Genomic DNA, 23,233 nt, shown 5'->3' with positions numbered 1-23,233 from the left:
TAAAATTACTACCAGCAAACTTTAATTTCCAATATTTCAGGGTTTTGACAGCAGCTAGCGAACTTGGGGCATGAAATGTTGCATTGCACATCGAAGGTGGTTTTCTGTTTTTGAGAAGAAAGAACAAACACTTTTAACATAAAAGTAACCAATTAAAGATGCCGCCTTTCCTAATGATTTGATCTAATAGGTTGTCGGGTAGATTGTTTGTTTGTATTTGCATTTTAAAAAAATTAAGTTTATTATTTTAATTTTTTATTTTAAATTAAGTTTTTTATATATATTATTTTAATGTACTGATATCAAAAATAATTTTTTAATAATAATACAAATATTATTTCAATATATTTTAAAATAAAAAATATAATTTTAAAAATAATTGTTATAATAATAATATTACCACAATAATAAATAGGCTCTTAAGAGTTATGAGAATTGTTTAGAATGATTAGAATGAATGCATACAGCTCGGTCGTATATAAGATCAATTTTCATGTATTTTGAATGTAAAATGCATGTTGTTGGTATTGAAAAATAATATAAATCATATCTTGAAACATCACTTGATAGTTTAAGTTACTGAGTTAAACTGGTTTTTTGCTATTATATCAGAGCCTTGATGACTAAACGGTTACGAGTTCAAATCTCATCATCCTCATTTATTTAATAAAAATTAAACACAAGGTAATGTGATCTTATACAAATTCAAATTCAAAATGCTTCCACTTGAGAGGAGTGTTAGAGAATAATATAAATCATATCTTGAGACCTCCCCTAACAATTTAAGTTATTGGATTGAATTGATTCTTTGACGGTTAGGAGAAATTAATTTTAAAACGTAGTTATTGTATTTAAATTTTAATCAAAAATTAAATTAATGAGTTAAGATTTTGTTGAAAAATATTTTTTTGCATGAATATTAATTATAACATGAAATATTAAAATACTTAAAATTAATGATAGATAAATAAAAAATTAATTTCAAAGAATTCTGAATGAAATTGATGGAAAAAAAAAATTCATGTTGATAAGAAATTATTGGTTTTATCTTTTAGAAATATATGTTGTTTTTAACTTAAATCTAACACAGACACCAAAACTAGAGTTAAAAAAATAGGCAGACTAGCGATTCCAAAATAATGGTTGAAATTTTCCAGAGCACAAAACCATAAAAGTTTTAATATGGAAACAATCCTTCCATCCGCAAACATGGGATTATCCTAAATTTAAGAAGAAAATCCATACATAGTAAAATGTGAATCTAATTACCTCAAACCAAAACCATGAGCAAAAACTGACGAAGATCTTCAAGCTAAAGCAAGTTAATTCCTGACCAAAACCAAGGGAGCTGCTGCTGCTGGAGCTGCTGCTGCTGGAGCAGCTGCTGGTGCTGCTGCTGCTGGAGCTGGAGCAGCTGCTGCTGCTGCCGGAGCACCTCCTGCTGCTGGAGCACCTGCTGCTGGAGCAGCCTGATGAGCTGCTGCTGATCGAGCAGCTGCTCAGCGAGCTGCTGCTGCTGCCGCTGCTGATCAAGCTGCTCATCGAGCTGCTTGATCAGCAGCTGCTCATCGAGCTGCTGCCGCTGCCTCTGCTGCCGATCGAGCAGCTGCTGCTGATCGAGCAGCTGCTGATCGAGCAGCTGCTGCTGATCGAGCTGCTGCTGATCGAGCTGCTCGATCTGCACCTGCTGGTGCAGCTGCCCGATCCGCCTGATCCGCCCGACCGGCACCCGCTGGTGCTGCTGCCAGATCCGCACCCGCTGGTGCAGCTGCTTCTGCCACCCCTGCTGGAACTGCTGCCACCACTGGAGCTTCTGCTGCCGCTGCTGGAGCACCTGTGGCTGCTGGAGCACCTGCTGCCGCACCAGCTGGAGCACCTGCAGCTGCTCATCAAGCCGCTGCTGGAGCACCTGCACATCGAGCTGCTGCCGCCAGCACAGCTGGAGCACCTGCTCCTTATCAAGCATCAGCTTATGATTGAGCTGCTCGAGCAGCTGCTCCGGCTCCTCGAACAGCTGCTGCAGCTCAGGTATAAAGAAACTGTACATGGAATCGATGTTACATATTTTTTTGGGTGTTAAAAAAAAATTTTAATAAAAAATTTATAGATAGATTTTTTCAACATGTTTTTGTATTTAAAAAATTCTAAGTGAAAAAAAAAATTATGCATAAATATAATCAAATAAATAAAAAATTATGTGTGTTAATAAGTAAAAAAAAAAAAAACAACTATAAACTATAACTAACAATAAAAGTGAAAAAATCGAGAAACAAGTATAGATTAAGATATTTAATTTCAAAAGACCAGATATTTACGCGATTGTATTTACTAAATTTATTAATTAAAACAAGTTTTTTATTCAATCAAACGATAATAAAAATAGATATACACATTAAATTGATTGAATAAAATAAAATAAAAAAATGATATGCAAGACTGCACATATTATAAATATTATTTGAAAATAAAAATTTTTATTTTCAAGAATAAAGTTCATATCATATGTACAAAAGATTAAAAAAATTATAAATGAATCAGAAAAACTTTCTCAAAAATTAAATACATAGCTAAAAAAATAACAATCATTTCAAAAAGGATCTCTAAACAACATAAAAAAGGAGAAGGGATGTTAATCTAAATATAAATTAAAAAAAACATATAAAAGGAAAAAAAGAAGAAGAAGGAAAGGCCAGGCGTTGTTGGGACTAATAAATCAAGCCAGTCCAATTGCCGCATTTTGTTAGGGCCCACGTCCACTAACCTTTTTTTTTGTTGAAAGATTTGTGAAAAAAAAATAAGATGACGCTCTTAATTTTACAGACCAGATATTTGTTTCTCTTACAAAAAAGTTGTGCATGCATGTTTTTTCGATGCAATTTTATACATAAAAAAATTTAATCTGTAAATTAAAAAGCTCGTACATACATGTAATCAAATAAATTGATAACTATGTGAATTAATAACAATAAAAATATATTAACGATAACTAAAAATAAAATTAAAAAATTCAAATGTGTTAATAAACAAAACATTTACCCAGTTATATTTTTTAAATTTATTTATTAAAATTAATCTTTTTATCCAATCAAATGATATTAAAAAAACACACATATTAAATTGATTAAATAAAATAAAAGTAGAAAAAAATATTATGCAAGGTTTGTTGTACATATTATGTTATCTGAAAATAAATATTTTTTATTTTTTAAAATAAATTTCTTTTTGTCTTTATACAAAAAGATAAAAAAAATTGTTGATGAATCATATTAAGTTTTTTAAAAAATTAAATACGAACAACACCATAAAAAACAATATCTATCCAAAAATAAATAAATAAACAAAAAAAATCACAGATGAGAAATATTAATTGAAACATAAATTTAAAAAATATTTTAAAAAATATATAAAAAAAAATATCAGTAAAAAAAAGCAATATAAAAAAAAAAACATTGTTATGTTGTTGTGGCTTAACTCGTTAAATCCGTGACCCATAGCATGAACTCAATCGGGTTTAATATTGTTTTCCCTTTAAATTCGTATTCAACCATCAACAAAAAAAAAACTAAACATGTGATCTAGACCATGAACTCAACCAGACTCTATATTGTTTTTTCTTAAATTTATATTCAACTTTTAAAAACAAATATATACAACACCATAAAAAAAACAATTTATATTAAAAAAAGGTTAAATAAACAAAGCAAATCACAGATAAGTGATATTAATTAAAACATAAATTGAAAATTATCTAAAAAAAGGATATATATAAAAAAATATCAGTAAAAAGAAAGCAACATTAGAAAAAAAAAATAATTGTCCGGCTATTGTAGCTTAACTTGTTAAACTCGTAACTCAGTTCATAAACTCAACCAAGTTCAATTTTTTTTTCTTAAACCTTAAAAAAATTTAAATATGGGACCCGAACCATGAATTCAACGAGGTTAATAATTGTTTTCTCTTAAATTTATATTCAACTTTAAAAAAAATTCAAAAATTAAAAATGCACAACACCATAAAAAAATCAATCTTTATAAAAAAACCTCATCCGGGTTGATTTTTTTTTCTTAAATTTATACTCAACCTTTTAAAAAAAACTTGTAACCGGGATTATGCACTCAACCGGTTAAATATTTTTTTCCCTTTGAATCTATAACAAACTTTAAAAAAAAATAAACAATATCGTCCACAGTAAAACAAGTTGATTTAATACGGAACATAAACTTAACTGAATTTAATATTAATTTTTCTTAAATTCATAATCTACCTTGAAAAAAACACTTGTAACCCCATTGTGTACTGAACCTTGCACGGTGTTTTTCCCATGCAAAAAAGAAAAAAAAAAACAGATTTGTTAACATTAAGTTCTGAAAGTCGATATTTCAGCATTCCCAGTTTCATTTACTTGAAGTGGTTGATAATTCGAGCTACACAAAAAAAGAAGAAGAAGTAATTATTACCTTTTCAATGAATTCGATCCAGATGAAATCTCAACTTTAGTGAGAATATCCATCCATCTTTGTCCATTCTCCTCGTTTTCCCTGAGATTTTCTTCATTCTTATCAAAGACAATTGTGTAACTCTCTGTTTGATCATCTATCTTTGATTGTTCGACATCACAAGAAACTGGAAACACAGTGTCCGATCTCATCTCATCCATGAATCCGACAATCTTGACAAGTTCTTCAAAGCACCATGGTAAAGAAGCACAATCTCTTGCAAATATAATAATTGACAGCCCTGATTCTTCAATGGCCTCAAAGAGTCTTGATCTAATTGCCATTACTTTCTCTGGTTCCTTCCTGTCTGGGACAATCAATCTCCAGGCTCGATCTGCGACTGTGATGATGCCAGGGAAAACATTGGCCTTCCATTGATGGTACGACGAAGAAAAAGCTAAAGAAGCTTTAAATGAAGAAGCTGCTTCTTTGCTTGTAACAATAAAATGGGCAGAAGATGGTTGTGGTGTAATACATACAGAATATAACAAACATACACCACAATTCTTCACCTTTACTCCAGGCTGGCAAGAATGAAATGACAACTCAATGTTGCTAAAAGATCCATGCTTCCATTCTTTAAGCTCTTTAAGGTATTCAAAAGATAGATAGAATAGCCAAATATGATCTGACTGAACTGGTATAGAGTTACAACTAATACACATCGGTGACGGATAATTATCTCTTCCATTGGCTTTAAAATGACAAAAAAGAGAAGGACTTTCACCATTTGCACCGAATGCAACACACGCAACAAACCCCATGCTCCCACTAGGCACTTGCACACTAATTGAAGATCCCTTACTCTGATGGTTAAACCAGCCTGGAATTTCATTTCCTGGAATGGCGATGCCAAATCCAGGTCTTGCATTAGACAAACCCTGTACCATGAAAAACAAAAATTTTAGATAGATAGAGGGAGAGGGAGAGAGATACAAAAAGGTTGGGGTATGATTAAGAGAAGACCTCGAGGTATCTTTCAAGTAGGGTCAACCCCATGCTGTCTTGGCCATAATGATTGTACAATTCCCAGCAGTTAAGACATACGAACTCTGAGATTTTGGAACTGCTTAGCCTTATCGGATCTGGAATTGTTTTTAGGCTTATACAACCATTCAAACATACCGTTTGAACCTTAGATGGAACCTCAGGCAATGATTCAAGCATCGTGCAATCCTCCAAGACAAGCATTTCCAGTTCAAAAAGCTTATTTATGCTTTTAGGCAAGCTAACAAAGTTATTCTGGCTCAGATCTAAGGACCTCAATGAAGATAAGCAGCCAATATCTTCACGAAGTGCCCCTTCTCTTAGATTGCAAGCGCGTAAACCCAGTATTTCTAAAGAACACAGACCAGACAAAGAAGGCAGCACAGCTAGTCTTTTGAATCCATCCAAAGATAATACTTTAAGATTCTGTAAAACAAAAAGGGATGCTGGCAGTTGTCTTATTGAAGTTCCACTTGCATCAAACTCCTCCAAACTTTTAACGTTCCCCAAATTCTGTGGTATATTTTGAAGTTCAGAGCAACCAGACAGATCGAGTTTTTTAAGGGATTTCAAACAACGTATGCTATTCGGAATGCTTTCAAGGTTCTTGCAGTTGTTCATGCTCAATACTTCCAAGCCAATCAAATGACGAATTGATGAAGATAGTTCAGCAATACCAGTCCCGTCCAAACAAAGCTTCATCAAACAGTTCATGTTTCCCACTATATCTGGAAACTTCTCAAGTTTTGAGCAGCCATCAAGAGTGAAAACTTTAAGCGATTCCATTTCAAGGTTGCTTGGGAGAATCCTAATACTTTGGCAATGCACAAGATTCACATGTTGAAGCTTCTTGTGACGTCCAAGTGATGGATGGACCTCAGACAAACTTGTACAACCTTCCAGAATCAGACTCTCGAGATTTGGAATTCCAGTAAGATCTGGAGTCTTGATCAGGTTTAGTGAGTTGCTGAGATTGATGATTTTCAAATTAACTGCACTCTGCAATCAGGCAGGGGAGAAGAAATATGGATGCTACTATCATAAATATATAGGAAAACGATAAAAAGAAATACAAAGGCCCTTAAATTAGGTGATCTCACCTTACACCCATACCATAATTGCTCAATGCTACTGTTAGCCATGTGAAGTTCAACTAGCTCATTCACCTGTAAACCAGCTGGCAACGATTTTGAAGGGTAAGAATGCCATTCAAGAAATTGTAACTTATTGGAAAGATCTTCAGGTCCTTCAGAAAGCTGCACGTTGTTGATTTTGAGCAATCTTAGTCTGCTCATTTTAGAGAAGGCTTCCATGTTCCATTGTGACTCTTTTATTCTAGGCATGTCCAAGAATATTGCTTCTATTTTTTCTTTTCCCTGTCAACCAAAAGGGAATACAAGTTAAAAACAAATACAAAGTAGAGATTGAGCGTAAATTAAATTAAACTTTATGAAATCTTATGGATAATGTTCTCTATCAGCTACTCACTGTGTTGTCCATCAGTGCAAGGCAGACATCCTCGTATGTCCACAATCTACTGCGCTTTCCAGGCTCTTTAGGGTCTTCACAACGAACAATTCTCTTACCCATTATCTGTAATAAATTATGCATCCAGACTTGATCCCCATAGACACTTATGAGAGATCTCTCAATAAGAACTGGTATTCCAATACCTGCATTGAATCCACAGCTGTCAAGTATCCTCGTTATTCGATCTTTTTTAAACCCCTTCAGGAAACATGCAATGTCTAAAAATATTTTCTGATCTGATTCATGGAGACCATCAAAACTAATGCGAAGCACATCCATGATTTTGCAGTCAGGAATCTCATTCATTCTATTAATTGCACCTCTCCATTCAGGGATACTTCTTCCATACAAAAACGAACCTATAACTTCAAGAGCCAGTGGAAGGCCATTAGCATAACCCACAACTTGCTTGGATAGTTCCACGAAATCTTCAGCAGGTTGGTCATTTTTGAAAGCTTTTTGGCTAAATAACATAAGAGCATCATCATCATTCAATTTCTCAGCCTCATAAATTTTAGTATCATCATTTCCAGTAAACACATTTTTATCTCTGCTTGTTATGATAATTCTGCTCCCTGGACCAAACCATCCAGACTCCGCAGCCAAGAATTCTAGTTGTTTTTTGTCATCTACATCATCAAGGATAAGAAGAATCTTTTTAAGTCGTAACCTCCGCTTTATCATCTCAATCCCTCTATAAGAATCCCATACAGAAGCACGTTCCATTAGGATTTCAGAAAGAAGTTGTTCCTGTAAACGGCGTGGTCCATCTTTCTCAGCAAAAACTTCTCTGACATTTGCTAAGAAGCAGCTGCCTTCAAATTGCCAACGAATCCTATCGTATAGTACCCTTGCAACAGTCGTCTTACCTATGCCACCCATTCCGCAAATCCCTATGAAGATTGCTTTGCCTACTTCTTCACCTATATAGCCATTTAATACCTCTACACGAGAATCTATTCCAACTAATTTTTTGCTAATTGTTGGCAGAGTGACGCTTAGTTTGTACGATATGTATTCAGCAATTATTTTAATTGATTCCGATTCATTCCTGCAAAGGAGAGTGCAAAACATTAATCATGCAGTGTGCAGAAATCAAATCAGATAGTGATAATGGGAAGATAAACATTAGCATATTGTAGCTCGAAAATATATGGCTGTTAGCCGGAAATTAATAGACCAACCTTTGAGAAAAATAGGGCCCTGATAATAGATAGCTTCAAGAACAGAGAGGAAAAGGAAAGAATAAACTGAAAAAGGAACTAGGATTGTATTGATGCTAAGAATGATTCGTACAATAGCTATCTTATTGCCTATAGAATCACACATTTACTAAAGAAGCATGCATACATGAACAAAAGCTAGGAAATAAAATATCCATTAAGTTTGGTTTTAACAGACCAAAAAGCAAATGGAGTTCTATCATATATTTTGTCGACCACTAAGTTATTTTTATAAAAAATTTCAATTATCTTGCAAAATAAACTTTAAAAAAACTACTTTAAATTTATTAATTTTCAAGTTTTTCCCATACTAGTATTCGAAAAGTTTTTTTCTAGATTGTTAGAGAATAATATAAATCATATCTTAAGACCTTACCTAGTCAAAATATAATTTATATTATTCTCTAACACATCCCTAGTAAAAATATTTTAGGCTTGAAACTTACACAGATTTACACTGCCTTGTGTTTAATTTTTATCAAATCAATAGGAAAGGTGAGATTCGAATTCCTAGGCTAATGTCCCAATTTCTCAACCTGTTAAATCCTAGATCCAGGCTAAACCAGGAAGCCCAATTCAATGTTAAAGTATGAAATCAGAAATAAAATATCAATTTAACAAACTTGCCAAGGTATAAAAAAAAATAGCAATGAAAAATGAAGAATGAAATCACAAAACAAAATTAAAAATCATCTCAAATAAAATAAATAGCAATAAAAAATGATAATCAAATCTAATAGATTAAAAAATTAAAAGGGTATGAAATTAAAAACAAATTTTAATTCTATAAAATAATTAAAAAAAACAATCGAAAGAACATAGATCAAATATGAAAAAAAAAATTGAAGGGTTGTTGTAAAATTCTAGAAGGTTGGGTGTGGAATTCAAGGAGAGAGAGAGAAAAAAAAGTCATCTGATGCTAAACTGAGAGCATTTCCAATGCAAAATGCTATTTTGAAAAGCTAAATTGATAAAATAGCATTTTGAATAATATAAATATAGCTTTTTTTACCATATCTATTTCAATGAAAAAAGGTCATTTGAAGAGCTATTTATATTGGAGTATAAGAAACAAGTGTTTTATTATTTCTTAATAAGTTTGATGTTATTTTTTTTCCACATGGCTACATTTAATTGGTTTATTTTTTTAGTGGCCCCACTTTGTTGGTTTTGGCTCTTTGAAGAGATATGTAGGAATAATATTTGTAGGAGAAAAAATGCATTTTAGCATTTTGTTTGGCTTTCTCCTTGGAGTGTGTTTTTTTTATTTTTAGCTATCCATTTAGCTTCTCCATTGAAGATGCTCTGAAGAGAATTACTCCTCGCATGCCAACCAGGTACTTAGGCCATGTCGTGACGAATAAAAAAACAATAATGAAGGGCTTTTTTGGGCGCTCTAAACCCTTGCACATGCCGCTTAAATAAGGCGGGACAACTTCCTCGCTTACATGTATTATAGATGCAACAATTATTTTTTTATATATATTTATTAAAATACTAAATTGTCTATAAAACTATATTATCATTAAAAACCAAAAACCAAAAACAAAAAAGGAAAGTATGAATAAGCCCTTAGGTAAGGAATTCTTATTTTAAAGGCCATAAAGTAATTTCATTGTGCCGTGAAAAATGAAATTTCAAAAAAACCCCTAGATCCAATCTTTTTTTTTGTTGCTTTTAAGGGCAATTATGTAATTGCACCATAAAAATTGAAAATACCTAATTGCCCCTTATCAACTCTATAATGATCATTAGCCCTTGTAAAAAAACCCTATTATCCTTAATAGATATCTTTTTTTAGAATGAAAAAATAGTAAATTCATTGTTCCAATCATTGTAAATGAAGATATTTTTACTGTACTTTTCCCGTGGACTTTAAATTTTTGTCAATACAATTGATATATAGTTATCCTCTGTTATTCTAAAATAGAATTAGACAAAAGTATTCTAATCATACTAAAAGTATCTTTGTAATATTGATTTTTTTTATATTGCGATTTTATTATTTGATCTATTAAATAAAAGAAATTCCTCCGTCCGAACAGGCTAATTTTACATTTATTTTATCTTTCTTAACGAAAAGACACCTATCAAATTTTAATTCCAAATAAAAAAATAAAAATATTCACAAACAAAATTATAAATAAATTTGTCTCTTTGATTTATAAATAGTATTCAAGATGGAAAATCTTTTTATTTTATTTTATTTTGAAGAGCTAAAACCAACATATTTCAAAAACTTTAGTCAATTTTTTATTTTTTATGATGAATTTGTTGTCATTTCTTCACAATTTTTAATTTTTTAAGCTAACTTTTATTTGTTCATGCTAGATTTGTTTTTCAACTTTTTTATACATTTTAATTTTTCTTTTTAATATTTTATTTTATTTTCAAAATATAAAGAAAAACCTAAGAATAGAAAGAAGTTTTATATAAAGATTAGAAATGCTTGATCACATCAGTTCAAAATATCATAAAAATAAAAAAATAAAAAATCATGCATATGAAAAAAATACACATTTACTATCATGCTTGTTCATAAATTAAACAATACAGGGCAGATTTGAGAATAAGAATAAGTAGATAGATGATTTACCTATTCCGGACGTCCCAGCCAGCTAGATTGGCCACCGTAGAGAGACAATCTTTCCAGTTCCGGACCTTCTCCAAGTTTTCCTTGAAATTTTGTTCATGCTCACCGAAGGCTTCCTCATATTTCCGTTTCCGCTCGGTTACCTCTGAGGGATCCACATCATAAAAAACTGGCAGAACAGTTTGACCCATCTCTTTCATGCACTGAACAATCTTGACAAGTTCATCCAAGCACCATGGTGAAGAAGCGTAATCTCTTGAAAATATAATGACTGAAAACCTTGATTCTTCGATGGCCTTCCAAAGAGCAGGTTCAATGGTCTTTCCTCTCTCGAGCTTCCTATCATCCATGTACACATCGATGCCTCTCTGTGCCAGATTAGAATATAGATGACTAGTAAAGTTGTTCCGGGTGTCTTTGCCTCTAAAACTAAGGAACACATCATACATATATAGTGGAGGAGAAGAAGATGAAAATGAGGTTATTCCTTGCACGCTGGTGGAAGCCATGAAAATCCCTACAGCGATAAACTAGTACCGATCCCTTCTGGCCTCAACTAGCTCGCTTGGTTCAGCAATTGCTTTCCACGCGTGTAAGGCCTGCTCCTGTGGTCAAACATGAAACAGGAGGTAAGATCAAGAAATTTGGCAATTAAATCTACCAATTAGTAATTTCAAGCTGGAACATGTACATCTCTACTTAGAAATCAGAAAACACCAAATTTCTACGAGTATTTCGCGAATCTAGACGAAACAAACCGCGTGGTAAGTGTTGGCTAAAGAGGCACAATATCCAGCCAAGCCCAATATTTTTTCTTCTTCTGGTATCTTAGTAACCAACTTCCAAAGCCCTTTTCTTTCTTTTTATTCCAATGACTTCGAATTTTTCCGGTTTCTTGAGGTCAAGAACTCGTACTGGTAAGTTTCCAATGATTTTCTTACGGATCTTTTTCTTACACTGTAAAGAAGATGGAGTTTCGGAGGAGAAAAAACAAAAAGAGAAATGAAAGGGATATCAAACGCGCATTGGGCAGCAGAGGCACCTTCCTGTCAAGAGCAGGGGTTGGGCCACACACATCACAGTTGAAAAGTATTTTTTAATGAATTTTCAAACTAATAACTACAAAACTCTTACATTAAATATTATAAATTCCCATTGATTTTTTTAAAAAATAAACTTAAATTGTTAATATAGTAGTGCTTGTATAACAAAACTGAATCCAACCCCTTGGATAATGTAGCCACCATAGCTTGAACACCAAATGCAAACTCATAAAAATGGTTCTCCGTCCAATAATGAAAATTCTTAAAGCCGCTATTCATGAATGAATCCCAGCCACTCATCTCCCGACACTTTCTACCCATAATTAAGATAGCATAGACGAAGACTCCAAGAGATAATCCAAAATTTCTTCCTGCAGAGGCACCATTGATTGCCTGCCTCAACTGTAATGTGGTTGATATTAATTGCAGCACCACTAAATACTCACAAGGAGGAAGAGAACCAACCATCAGCGGCATCACCCTCTTCGCGACCTTTATTTCCGTTGGCTCTATAATAAATTTTGATTTTTGGCTTTCTGCACAACTTTTTTATTACTGCATGATTACATAAAAAATATACATTCATGGCATAATTATAAAACCATTAATTATTTTTTTTTATAACTCTCATAACTTTTTTTTCTTTAAAAAATAAACATTCTGATAAATAAATAAATAAATTATAAAAAATCACAATAATAGAATAAAGAGGTTTTAATTAAGATTATGTTTTTTTATGGTTATTTCAGAACTTTAGAGTCTATTAGATATTTAGTGTGCGTTTAATATTGTGGTATGAAGTTTTTTTTAAAAGTGATTTTTTTAAAATACATAAAAATATTTTTAAAATTTTTTTATATAAACACATCAAAAAACACTCAAAAACATTAATTTGATATTTTTACAAGACAAATATACTTTTAAAACATATTCAAATATAAATATAAGATGGAAACACAATATCAAATACAAACATATTTTTGGTTGATAATTAATAATAAAAAAAAGATACTAGGAAATTATTTTATGTTGATAGAACTTAAATTGTTAATTTTTTGGCTACATGAAATCATATATTTTGAACTTAAATTATCAAACATACTTTTAAATTGTTTCTAGATTTATTCTTTGATTTGCATTTTAACATTTTTTTTATTGTATATAATTCTGATTGCTTTGATTAAAAACATGCGTCAACTCTTTTTTTTCCTTTGAGAAGTAACTTTTAATCCGATATCCACAACAAGAAGTAGAAAAGGACACGTTATTTATTGGAAGAACATGTGGTGCTCTGTTTTCTCGACAACGCTTCGATAGTCAGAAAATCAAGGGCCACCATCCATGTGCATCCTAACACCTTTTATCTTCATTTCCAGTAAAAACAAATCCTCAAACTCGTCCTAATATCTTCTAGAGATCTACTTCTAACTTCAAAATCTATTACAATCCAATTTAATCGGTCTTAAATTGAAATCAATGTTTTGAAAAAAAATATATGATCTAGGCTTCGATCTATCTATAGTAAAACATCATGGTCTTTTATTTCTTTATTAATTCTAATAATAATAATAATAATAATAATGTTTTTATTATTAATTTTTAATATACTAGCTAGTGCTTGTATAACAAAACTGAATCCAACCTCTTGGATAATGTAGCCAGCCACCATAGCTTGAACACTAAGTGCAAACCCAATATTTGTTTATTCTTCTGGTATCTTAGTAACCAACTTCGAAAGCCCTTTTCTTCTCTTTTTATTCCAATGACTTCGAATTGTTTCCGGTTTCTTTAGGTCAAGAACTCACTCGTACTGGTAAGTTTCCTGGATTTTCTTACGGATCTTTTTCTTACACTGTAAAGAAGATGGAGTTTCGGTGGAGAAAAAGCAAAAAGAGAAATGAAAGGGATATCGAAATTTGAGTTTACTTTAGGTCAAGGTTTCCTGGATTTTCCGCTTACTTTAGGTCAAGGTTTCCTGGATTTTCTTACGGATCTTTTTCTTCACTGTAAAGAAGATGGAGTTTCGGTGGAGAAAAAGAAAAAAGAGAAATGAAAGGGATATCGAACGCGCATTGGGCAGCAGAGGCACCTTCCTGTCAAGAGCAGGGGTTGGCCCCACACATCACAATTGAAAAGTATTTTTTAATGAATTTTCAAACTATTAACTATAAAACTCTTATATTAAATATTATAAATTCCCATTGATTTTTTTAAAATAATCTTAGCCACGTACCACCCTATTAACTGGAACTAATTAACGAAAAACAAAATCATATTAAATTGAGCAAAACTGGTCTTACTTCTTCCAATGTCTTCCTTTAATTCTACAACCTCTGCTCCCGTCCACAATCCTCTACCACTACTCTTCCCAAAATTGAACTTACCAAAAGACAACTACCTCTAATGAAAAACCTCTCTCATTCCTTATTTATGTCAGACTTATCTGATACCCTCAGTACCATTGAACAATTCATAACAGAAGACAATGACTCTTACCAAGTTAGTATGCATGATAAACAGCAGGAGAGAGCTCGGTTGTGACTAGCAGATGATGCCGAGACATTATTCAATTCACAAGTTTTAAAGATGGGTGACCAAAACGAGCATGTCTTTGGGAAAGTGATACAAGTTCACTAGGGAGAGCAGTAGGATGATTGGTGATTTTGGAAAGTCCAAAAAAAACCGAATAAGAAAAAAAAAACTCTAGAATTATTACTAATTTCCTAGGAAACCACATGCCTACTTAAATAAAACTAAAAAATCCTAAAGAAAATTAATAATTAAATAACTATTACAATTAAAATAATTTAGCTGGGATTTGTGTCCCGAGTCACACCGTCTCGGAGAAATTAGGCTGTGGACCGAGATCAATTTCCATGAAATCCATTTCACCTTTTTTTGCAAAGCTTGTAAAGGGCATAAAAACCATGCACATTTGCCCGTCCCCCGAGTTCTCTTCATTCAAAGTATACTCCTGCATCTTCCAATCAGTTCGCTCTCCTCTTGGTGCACATCAACTTCAGTACACTCACAATAATGACAATTAGAAATTAAAGTTTACTATTTGAGGACAAATAATGCACACAGTTGGAAATGGAGTCATGTATGAATCAGGATCCACATCCAGGTAAGGGTTTCAGTGGGGATCGAAGATAATTAGATTTTTTAACTTGCCATGCTACAAATGAAATTGGGAGAAATGTATTAAATCAGCTTCAGATTAAAGGGCAAGCGATTATGATCTAAAGTTTCAACAGCCTAAACACGTTCTGCACAGTGATGAGAAATGTGAGTGCGTTATTGTGAAAGAGTCATGCAGTCTACAATACATAGCATTAAAAAAAGTTGTCCTTACATGCTTACTAGGCTTGCAGGATGTTTAATGGGTCCGGAGATTAGTTGTGGTGTGCATAAGCTGGTCCGGACACCCCGAGTTACCAAAAAAAAAAAGTTGTGCTTACTTTTTTTAATGTTATGTGCCAAACCTACGACAGACGCTTATAAGAAAACGAAAAAGAAGAAGAAACCTAGATATTAATAGACTTTAAGGTGTAATTACTAGAAAATTACATACACTAATCATTTTTTTTGTTTTTTTTTCCTGTAAGTTGATCATTATTCTTAGAGTTTGTTGCTACCCAATTTTCGATCCATGTTTTGATAAATTTTCAGAAAAATTCAAAAATAGCGAAAAACATTGAAAATCCCAAAAAAATACGTTTTTAATACATTTGCATCGTTTTTATTATTTTTAGCATCGTCTCAAAAGAATTTAAATTTTCAAAGATATTTGGAACCCGTTCAACTTTTAACGCATCATTTTTAAAAATCATTGATTTTCCACATTGAGTCGATATTGATATTTGCTCGCTTTCAAAAATACAAAAAAAATAAGAAAAATCAAAATTTACAAAAAAAAAAAAGGAAAAGAGAAGGAAAGGAAAAGTTGAGGGACTAATTTGAAGACCTAGCAAAACTTTTCCTATAAATACCATGCTACACTGCATTTTCAAGGGTGGGGGGGCAATTTTGACAAAAAAAAAAGGGGGAAGAGAAATCCTAAACCTATCTCTTTCACACCCAGCCGCCGCCGCCCACCAGAGAATTTTTTCTTCTCTGCACACAACCCCTCCCATCGCCATTTCCCCTGCCATTTCAGCCTTCCACCTCTGCCTCTCCACCCTCACAGCAGACCACCACAGCTTCTACCCACAAACCAGCCACAAGCCTCATGTCTGCCCTTGACATCTCCTCCCTGCGTTTCCTTCTCTTCCCCAAATCGGTTCTTCCCTCTCAACACAGAATAGCCTTTCCCTCATCAACAGCCCCCTCCAGGCTTTGGAATTTTTCTTCTCCCTCAACCAGTGACAGCCGGCCATCTAGACAACCCCAGCAGCAACAACCACAACCCAGTTCAGCCCCTCACCTGATCTCCCTTCCCATCAACATTTGCCTTCATTTTCACCTCTTCAGCCGACCACACAGCGTGAACCCACGCGCCGCCACTGTTCCGGCGGACCCAGAATGCACCCCAGAACCGTTCCTGAATTGTTTAGGGCTATTTTGTATATTTGAAATTGTGTAATGTAATTTTTGTTTAGTTGTTTTGAATTTGTATTTTGAAGTGTAGATGAAAAAAAAAACAAAAAGAGAAAAAAGAAAAAGAAAAAAAAATATAGTGAAAGTGTATGTGTGTGTTTGTATTTTTTTTTTATGGATGTTTTTATTTATGATAAAATTGCAAAGATTAAAGAAGAATTTAATATTTTGATTGGATCACGGTCAAGAATTATTAACTTATACGTAAGTTGTATTTCTAATATCCGATGAAAAAACAATTATTAAAACTTCTTTAAACACATCAAATTCGTGAAGCAGCTTACCTCAGGTAGGGTGCGTTAGGGGTGTTAATACCTTCCCTAACCACAACCAGTTCCTTACCCGTGAATCTCAGACAAGACCAGTACATCCGGTTTCCTAGTAGCCTTCAATAAATTACTAGGTGGCGACTCCAACGAACCAATCAAATCAAACCACACAACAACGAAAAAATTGTCAGCTGATGCCGCGCGGATTTCGATGACGTGCGACAGAGTTATTCACGAAATAGCACACGTTACAACATTTTGTTTTTTGCAAACTAGCATGCGTGAAAAAAATTAAAAAAATAATACACTATTGGTGGTTGTCCTTAGGAGTAGCGCAGCTTGTTGAACTTTTAAATTTCAATAAGTTGCGCTACATTCTCAAAGATTGCGTTGCTTGGAGTAGCTCAGTAGCATAAACTTTGAAATTTTTTTAAGTCAATGGTGCCAAATTTTGGCACAAATGAATATTAAATTGAATTAAAAACCGGGTCTATAAACCATAATTTGAAGGCTTTCTGATCATAGATGATTACAATAAACCAATATATTTTAAAACCGAGTCTATTAAACTTTTTTAAATAATTTAAGCTTAATCTAATATCTTCACTCATTATTGAAATCTTGAGTGATATTTTTAAAGAAAAATTACTTTAATACATTTCTAAACAAAAAACATTTTAAAAAAATTCTAAACAACAACATCAAACAAATATTATATATATACTCTTGTCTTCTTCTTCCATTTTATTTCCCATCAATGCAATAAAAGCATGTATGTCTATATATTTTTTTAATTTAAGGAATGCCCACATGATTGACCAAAGGGAAGGAGGAGAGGGTGGAGGTTGTGCTTGAATAATTTTTTCCACTTGAAAAGATGAAAGGGCAAGTCCCATCTTTTATCAATCTCTTCACTGAGCTTTCCAGTCATGTCTGGTGTATCTACTTGTTTTAACTGTTGATACCTTCTGTTCCACAGATTTCTGTCCCATCCACCAATATTCCCAAAGGAATGCTGGGCTCATTAGGTCCTCCCAATCAACCAGCACTGACTTTTTACCCTTCTTTCTCTGGCTAATTTTCCTGGCTGTTTTGGTAAAAAACAAGAAACGAAGGAAGAAGAAAGTGGAAAGAAAAAATTGTTAAATAATATTTATGTAGTCTTATTTATTAAGGGTAGAATAGTACTTTCAGTTTAATCTATATATACTTTATTTGTATTTAGGTTAAGACTAAGCATTCATAATATACAGATTATTCAGAATTCTAGCCTCCTTTTTGTATTTGATCTCAATTATTTTAACATGGTATCAGAGCTGGTTTTATGGAACGAGGCTTAATCCCGAACACAACTTCGCGGATCCAACTTTGGTATTTCGACAGTTTCTGCAATTATTTTGGTATTTCGTCTTCCCCTCAGCTTTTGCAATTTGGTATTTGCGTTCAGTTTCTGCAAATTTGTTTTATGTTTTGGAGTAATCATATAATTTTGAGAAGATATTTGTTTAGTTTCTGCAATCTCTGTTCAGTTTCTGCAATTTGGTATTTTGTTTTCCGCTGCTTTTGCATTCTGGTTCTCTGTGACTGTTGATTATGGCTACTAAAAGAGATGATTCGCTTCAGTCTGTGAGTGTGAGGTTGGATGGGAAGAACTATTCGTATTGGAGCTATGTAATGAGAAATTTTCTTAAGGGTAAGAAGATGTGGGGATATGTTAGTGGAACTTATGTGGTACCTAAGAATACTGAAGAAGAAGATACTGCTTCGATAGATGTATGGGAAACAAACACTGCAAAGATCATTACTTGGATCAACAATTCTGTTGAGCATTCTATAGGTACACAGTTGGCGAAGTATGAGATAGCAAAGGAGGTTTGGGATCATCTGCAACGATTATTCACGCAATCAAATTTTACAAAACAGTATCAGTTAGAGAATGACATACGAGCTCTTCACCAGAAGAATATGAGTATTCATGAGTTTTATTCTGCCATGACAGATCTTTGGGATCAATTGGCTCTTACAGAATCGGTAGAATTAAAGGTATGTGGTGCCTATATTGAGCGTAGAGAGCAGCAACGATTGGTACAGTTTTTAACAGCACTTCGCAGTGATTTCGAAGGACTTAGAGGTTCAATTCTGCGTCGTTCTCCACTGCCTTCTGTTGACTCTGTTGTCAATGAGTTATTGGCTGAAGAAATACGTCTTCAATCTTATTCTGAAAAGGGAATCCTTTCTGCTTCAAATCCTTCAGTACTAGCAGTACCTTCTAAGCCATTCTCTAATCATCATAACAAGTCCTACACAAGGGTTGGCTTCGATGAGTGTAGTTTATGTAAGCAGAAAGGTCATTGGAAGGTTTAGTGTCCTAAGTTGAGACATCAGAATCAAGCTTGAAAGTCTGGTAGCCAGTCACAATCTAATGCTCATAGACCACCTCAGGGTTATAAACCACCACACCACAATACCGCAACAGTAGCTTCCCCGGGCTCTATTACAGATCCTAATACTTTGGCTGAACAATTTCAGAAGTTTCTCTCCTTGCAACCACAAGCAATGCCCGCTTCTTCTTCCATAGGTCAGTTGCCTCATAGTTTATCAGGTATGTCACACTTTGAATGGGTCTTGGATTATGGCGCTTCCCATCATATGTCTCCAGATTCTTCATCTTTTACCTTTGTGTCCCCTTTGTCATCCATTCCTGTTATGACTGCTGATGGCACTCCTATGCCCTTAGCAGATGTTGGTTCTGTTGTCACACCTCACTTGTCTCTCCCTAATTTTTATCTTATTCCAAAACTCAAATTGAATCTTGCATCTGTTGGTCAAATATGTGATTCTGGTGATTATTTAGTCATGTTTTCTGGTTCTTTTTGTTGTGTAAAGGATCTGCAGTCTCAGAAGCTGATTGGGATAGGCCATAGGGAGAATGGACTATATATTTTGGATGATTTAAAAGTGCAAGTTCCTTTCATTTGAGTCTTTCATCTTCTAGTTTTTATTTATGGCATTCCCGTCTAGGTCATGTTTCGTCTTCTCGTTTGAGATTTTTGGCATCCACAGGAGCTTTAGGAAATTTGAAAACTTGTGACATTTCTGATTGTAGTGGATGTAAACTGGCAAAATTTTCTGCTTTACCTTTTAATCGAAGTATTTCTGTTTCATCTTCACCATTTGATTTGATTCATTCTGATGTATGGGGACCTTCTCCTATTGCTACAAAAGGAGGGTCTCGATATTATGTCTCTTTTATTGATGATCATACTCGTTATTGTTGGGTTTATTTAATGAAACATCGTTCTGAATTCTTTGAGATATATATAGCTTTTCGAGCTCTTATCAAAACTCAACATTCTGCTGTGATCAAATGTTTTAGGTGTGATTTGGGTGGGGAATACACCTCTAATAAATTTTGTCAAATGCTTGCCTTAGATGGAACCATCCACCAAACTTCATGTACAGATACTCCTGAGCAAAATGGTGTTGCTGAAAGAAAACATAGGCACATTGTCGAAACTGCTCGTTCTCTCTTGTTGTCTGCTTTTGTTCTTAGTGAGTTTTGGGGAGAAGCTGTTCTTACTACTGTAAGTTTGATTAATACAATTCCATCTTCTCATAGTTTGGGTCTATCTCCTTTTGAAAAGTTATATGGATATGTCCTTGATTAATCCTCATTTAGAGTCTTTGGTTGTACTTGTTTTGTTCTTTGTCCTCATGTAGAATGCAGTAAGCTATCCTCTCGATCCACTATTTGTGTCTTTCTGGGTTATAGTGAAGGTAAAAAGGGGTATCGTTGTTTTTATCCAATAACTCAGAAACTTTATGTATCTCGTCATGTTGTCTTCCTTGAGCATATACCTTTCTTTTCTATTCCATCCACTACTTATAGCCTGACAAAATCTAATCTCATTCATATATATCCTTTTTCTGAGGATTCTGGTAATGATACCTCTTCCTATGTTCGATCAATTTGTACTCATAAATCTGCAGGTACTGGTACTTTATTCTCTGGCACACTTGAAGCTCCATTCTCATCTATAGCCCCTCAAGCTTAATCTGAGATTGTGGATCCATCTCCGCGTCAGTCCATCCGCATTCGTAGGTCCACAAAACTACCAGATTTTGCTTATTCTTGTTATTCTTCATCATTTACTTCCTTTTTAGCTTATATTCATTGTCTCTTTGAGCCCTCTTCCTATAAAGAGGCAATTCTTGATCCACTTTGGCAGCAAGCTATGGATGAGGAACTTTCTGCTTTGCATAAGACAGATACTTGGGATCTAGTTCCTCTACGTCCTGGTAAACATGTTGTTGGTTGTCGTTGGGTGTATAAGATCAAGACTAATTCTGATGGGTCTATTGAGCGATACAAAGCTAGGCTGGTTGTAAAAGGATACTCTCAACAGTATAGTATGGATTATGAGGAGACATTTGCCCCGGTTGCAAAAATGACTACTATTCGTACTCTTATTGTCGTAGCTTCGATTCGTCAGTGGCATATTTCTCAGCTTGATGTTAAAAATGCCTTCTTGAATGGAGATCTTCGAGAAGAAGTTTATATGGCACCCCCTCCTAGTATTTCACATGACTCTGGATATGTTTGTAAGCTTAAGAAAGCATTATATGGTCTCAGACAAGCACCCCATGCTTGGTTTGAGAAATTCTCTATTGTGATCTCGTCTCTTGGCTTTGTTTCTAGCAGTCATGATTCTGCTCTTTTTATTAAGTGCACTGATGCAAGTCGTATCATTGTGTCTTTATATGTTGATGACATGATTATTACTGGTGATGTTATTGATGGTATTTCGGTTTTGAAGACAGAGTTGGCTAGAAAATTTGAAATGAAGGATTTAGGTTATCTTCGATATTTCCTAGGTATTGAGGTAGCATACTCACCTAGAGGTTACCTTCTTTCTCAGTCGAAATATGTTGCAGATATTCTTGAGCGAGCTAGACTTACTGATAACAAGACTGTGGATACTCCTATTGAGTTTAATGCAAGGTACTCTTCTTCTGATGGTTTACCTTTGATAGATCCTACTTTATATCGCACTATTGTTGGGAGTTTGGTGTATCTCACCATTACTCGTCCAGATAATGCATATGCTGTTCATGTTATTAGTCAGTTTGTTACTTCTTCTACTACTGTTCACTGGGCAGCTGTTCTTTTTATTTTGCGATATTTTCGGGGTACAGTTTTTCAGAGTCTTTTACTTTCATCCACCTCTTCCTTGGAGTTACGTGCATACTCTGATGCTGATCATGGTAGTGATCCCACAGATCGCAAGTCTGTTACCGGGTTCTGTATCTTTTTAGGTGATTCTTTTATTTCTTAGAAGAGCAGGAAACAATCTATTGTTTCTCAATCATCCACCGAAGCAGAATATCGTGCCATGTCATCTACTACCAAAGAGATTGTTTGGTTATGTTGGTTACTTACTGATATGGGAATTTCCTTTTCTCATCCTACTCCTATGTATTGTGACAACCAGAGTTCTATTAAGATTGCTCATAACTTGGTTTTTCATGAGCGCACTAAGCACATTGAGATCGATTGTCATCTTACTCGTCATCATCTCAAACATGGCACTATTGCTTTGCCTTTTGTTCCTTCTTCCTTGTAGATTACAGATTTCTTTACTAAGGCGCATTCCATCTCTCGTTTTCGTTTTCTGGTTAGCAAACTCTCGATGCTTGTAGCTGCCGCATCGTGAGTTTGAGGGGAGATGTTAAATAATATTTGTGTAGTCTTATTTATTAAGGGTAGAATAGTACTTTCAGTTTAACCTATATATACTTTATTTGTATTTAGGTTAAGACTAAGCATTCATAATATACAGATTATTCAGAATTCTAGCCTCCTTTTTGTATTTGATCTCAATTATTTTAACAAAAATCACCTCCCCATATGGGAATTTCAAAGCTGAAAGACAAGGGTTTATAGCAGGACCCAGAATGACATTGTTTCAACAGTAGCACAAACACTCAATAGTCTATTTTTAGTTGGGAAGTGGCATTGTTGTTCTTTCACTGTCTTGTTATAAACCCCCTCTTCGCTTCTCAAATGAAATGCTCGTGTCCTCAGACCAGTCGAAGATACTGAATGGATCCAAGGCCTTGCTCTCTTTCTGCTCCTCTCCATTGAATCCTTGTGTAAACAAAAGGTCAAGAGGGTCAACATCTATCTCTCCCAATTCAGCAAAGAAGTCTTGATCAGATTGACCTGGCATTGATGGCCTGTAACTGTTGTGGTAAACTCAATCATAAGGACCAACTGTTAGAACATTACCATATGAGGTAGTCCCACTCTATTAAAGCAACAAAGTGGAACAACTCATCTACTTTAGTAAAAAGTGGAAATATGAGCTGGTGGAATATATTCTGCATGTTCTCTGTTTTTCCTTTATGTCCTACCGTTCATGTCTATAAATAGGCATCAAGAAAGCATTGCAATGTGTATGGAAAATACAAGAGAGAAAGAGTGGGTGAGTTT

At 34.1% G+C, this 23,233-nt stretch overlaps 1 protein-coding gene across 3 annotated transcripts in view; it reads right to left on the bottom strand.

The window, feature by feature from the left end:
• Positions 1-1,100: 1,100 nt before the first annotated feature.
• LOC133671695 (TMV resistance protein N-like) overlaps positions 1,101-23,233 on the bottom strand; it is a 38,149-nt gene continuing 16,016 nt past the window's right edge. The window contains exons 1-7 of one of the 3 annotated variants that reach the window (XM_062092529.1): positions 11,588-11,925; positions 10,833-11,434; positions 6,972-8,064; positions 6,584-6,859; positions 5,463-6,482; positions 4,458-5,377; positions 1,101-2,039 (exon numbers count right to left, since the gene is read on the bottom strand). In XM_062092529.1, the coding sequence (XP_061948513.1) occupies positions 1,313-2,039; positions 4,458-5,377; positions 5,463-6,482; positions 6,584-6,859; positions 6,972-8,064; positions 10,833-11,338 (4,542 nt within the window). In that variant the 5' untranslated portion in view covers positions 11,339-11,434; positions 11,588-11,925 and the 3' untranslated portion in view covers positions 1,101-1,312. Of the gene's footprint in view, positions 2,040-4,457; positions 5,378-5,462; positions 6,483-6,583; positions 6,860-6,971; positions 8,065-10,832; positions 11,435-11,520; positions 11,926-23,233 lie in introns of those variants that run through there. The other 2 variants (XM_062092530.1, XM_062092528.1) reach the window with 2 other exon arrangements.

Source organism: Populus nigra, chromosome 13, assembly GCF_951802175.1.
Source record: "Populus nigra chromosome 13, ddPopNigr1.1, whole genome shotgun sequence".
NCBI classification, from domain to species: Eukaryota; Viridiplantae; Streptophyta; class Magnoliopsida; order Malpighiales; family Salicaceae; genus Populus; species Populus nigra.
Note: the sequence above shows the minus strand (reverse complement) of the source record. Positions and strands in the feature narration are given on the sequence as shown.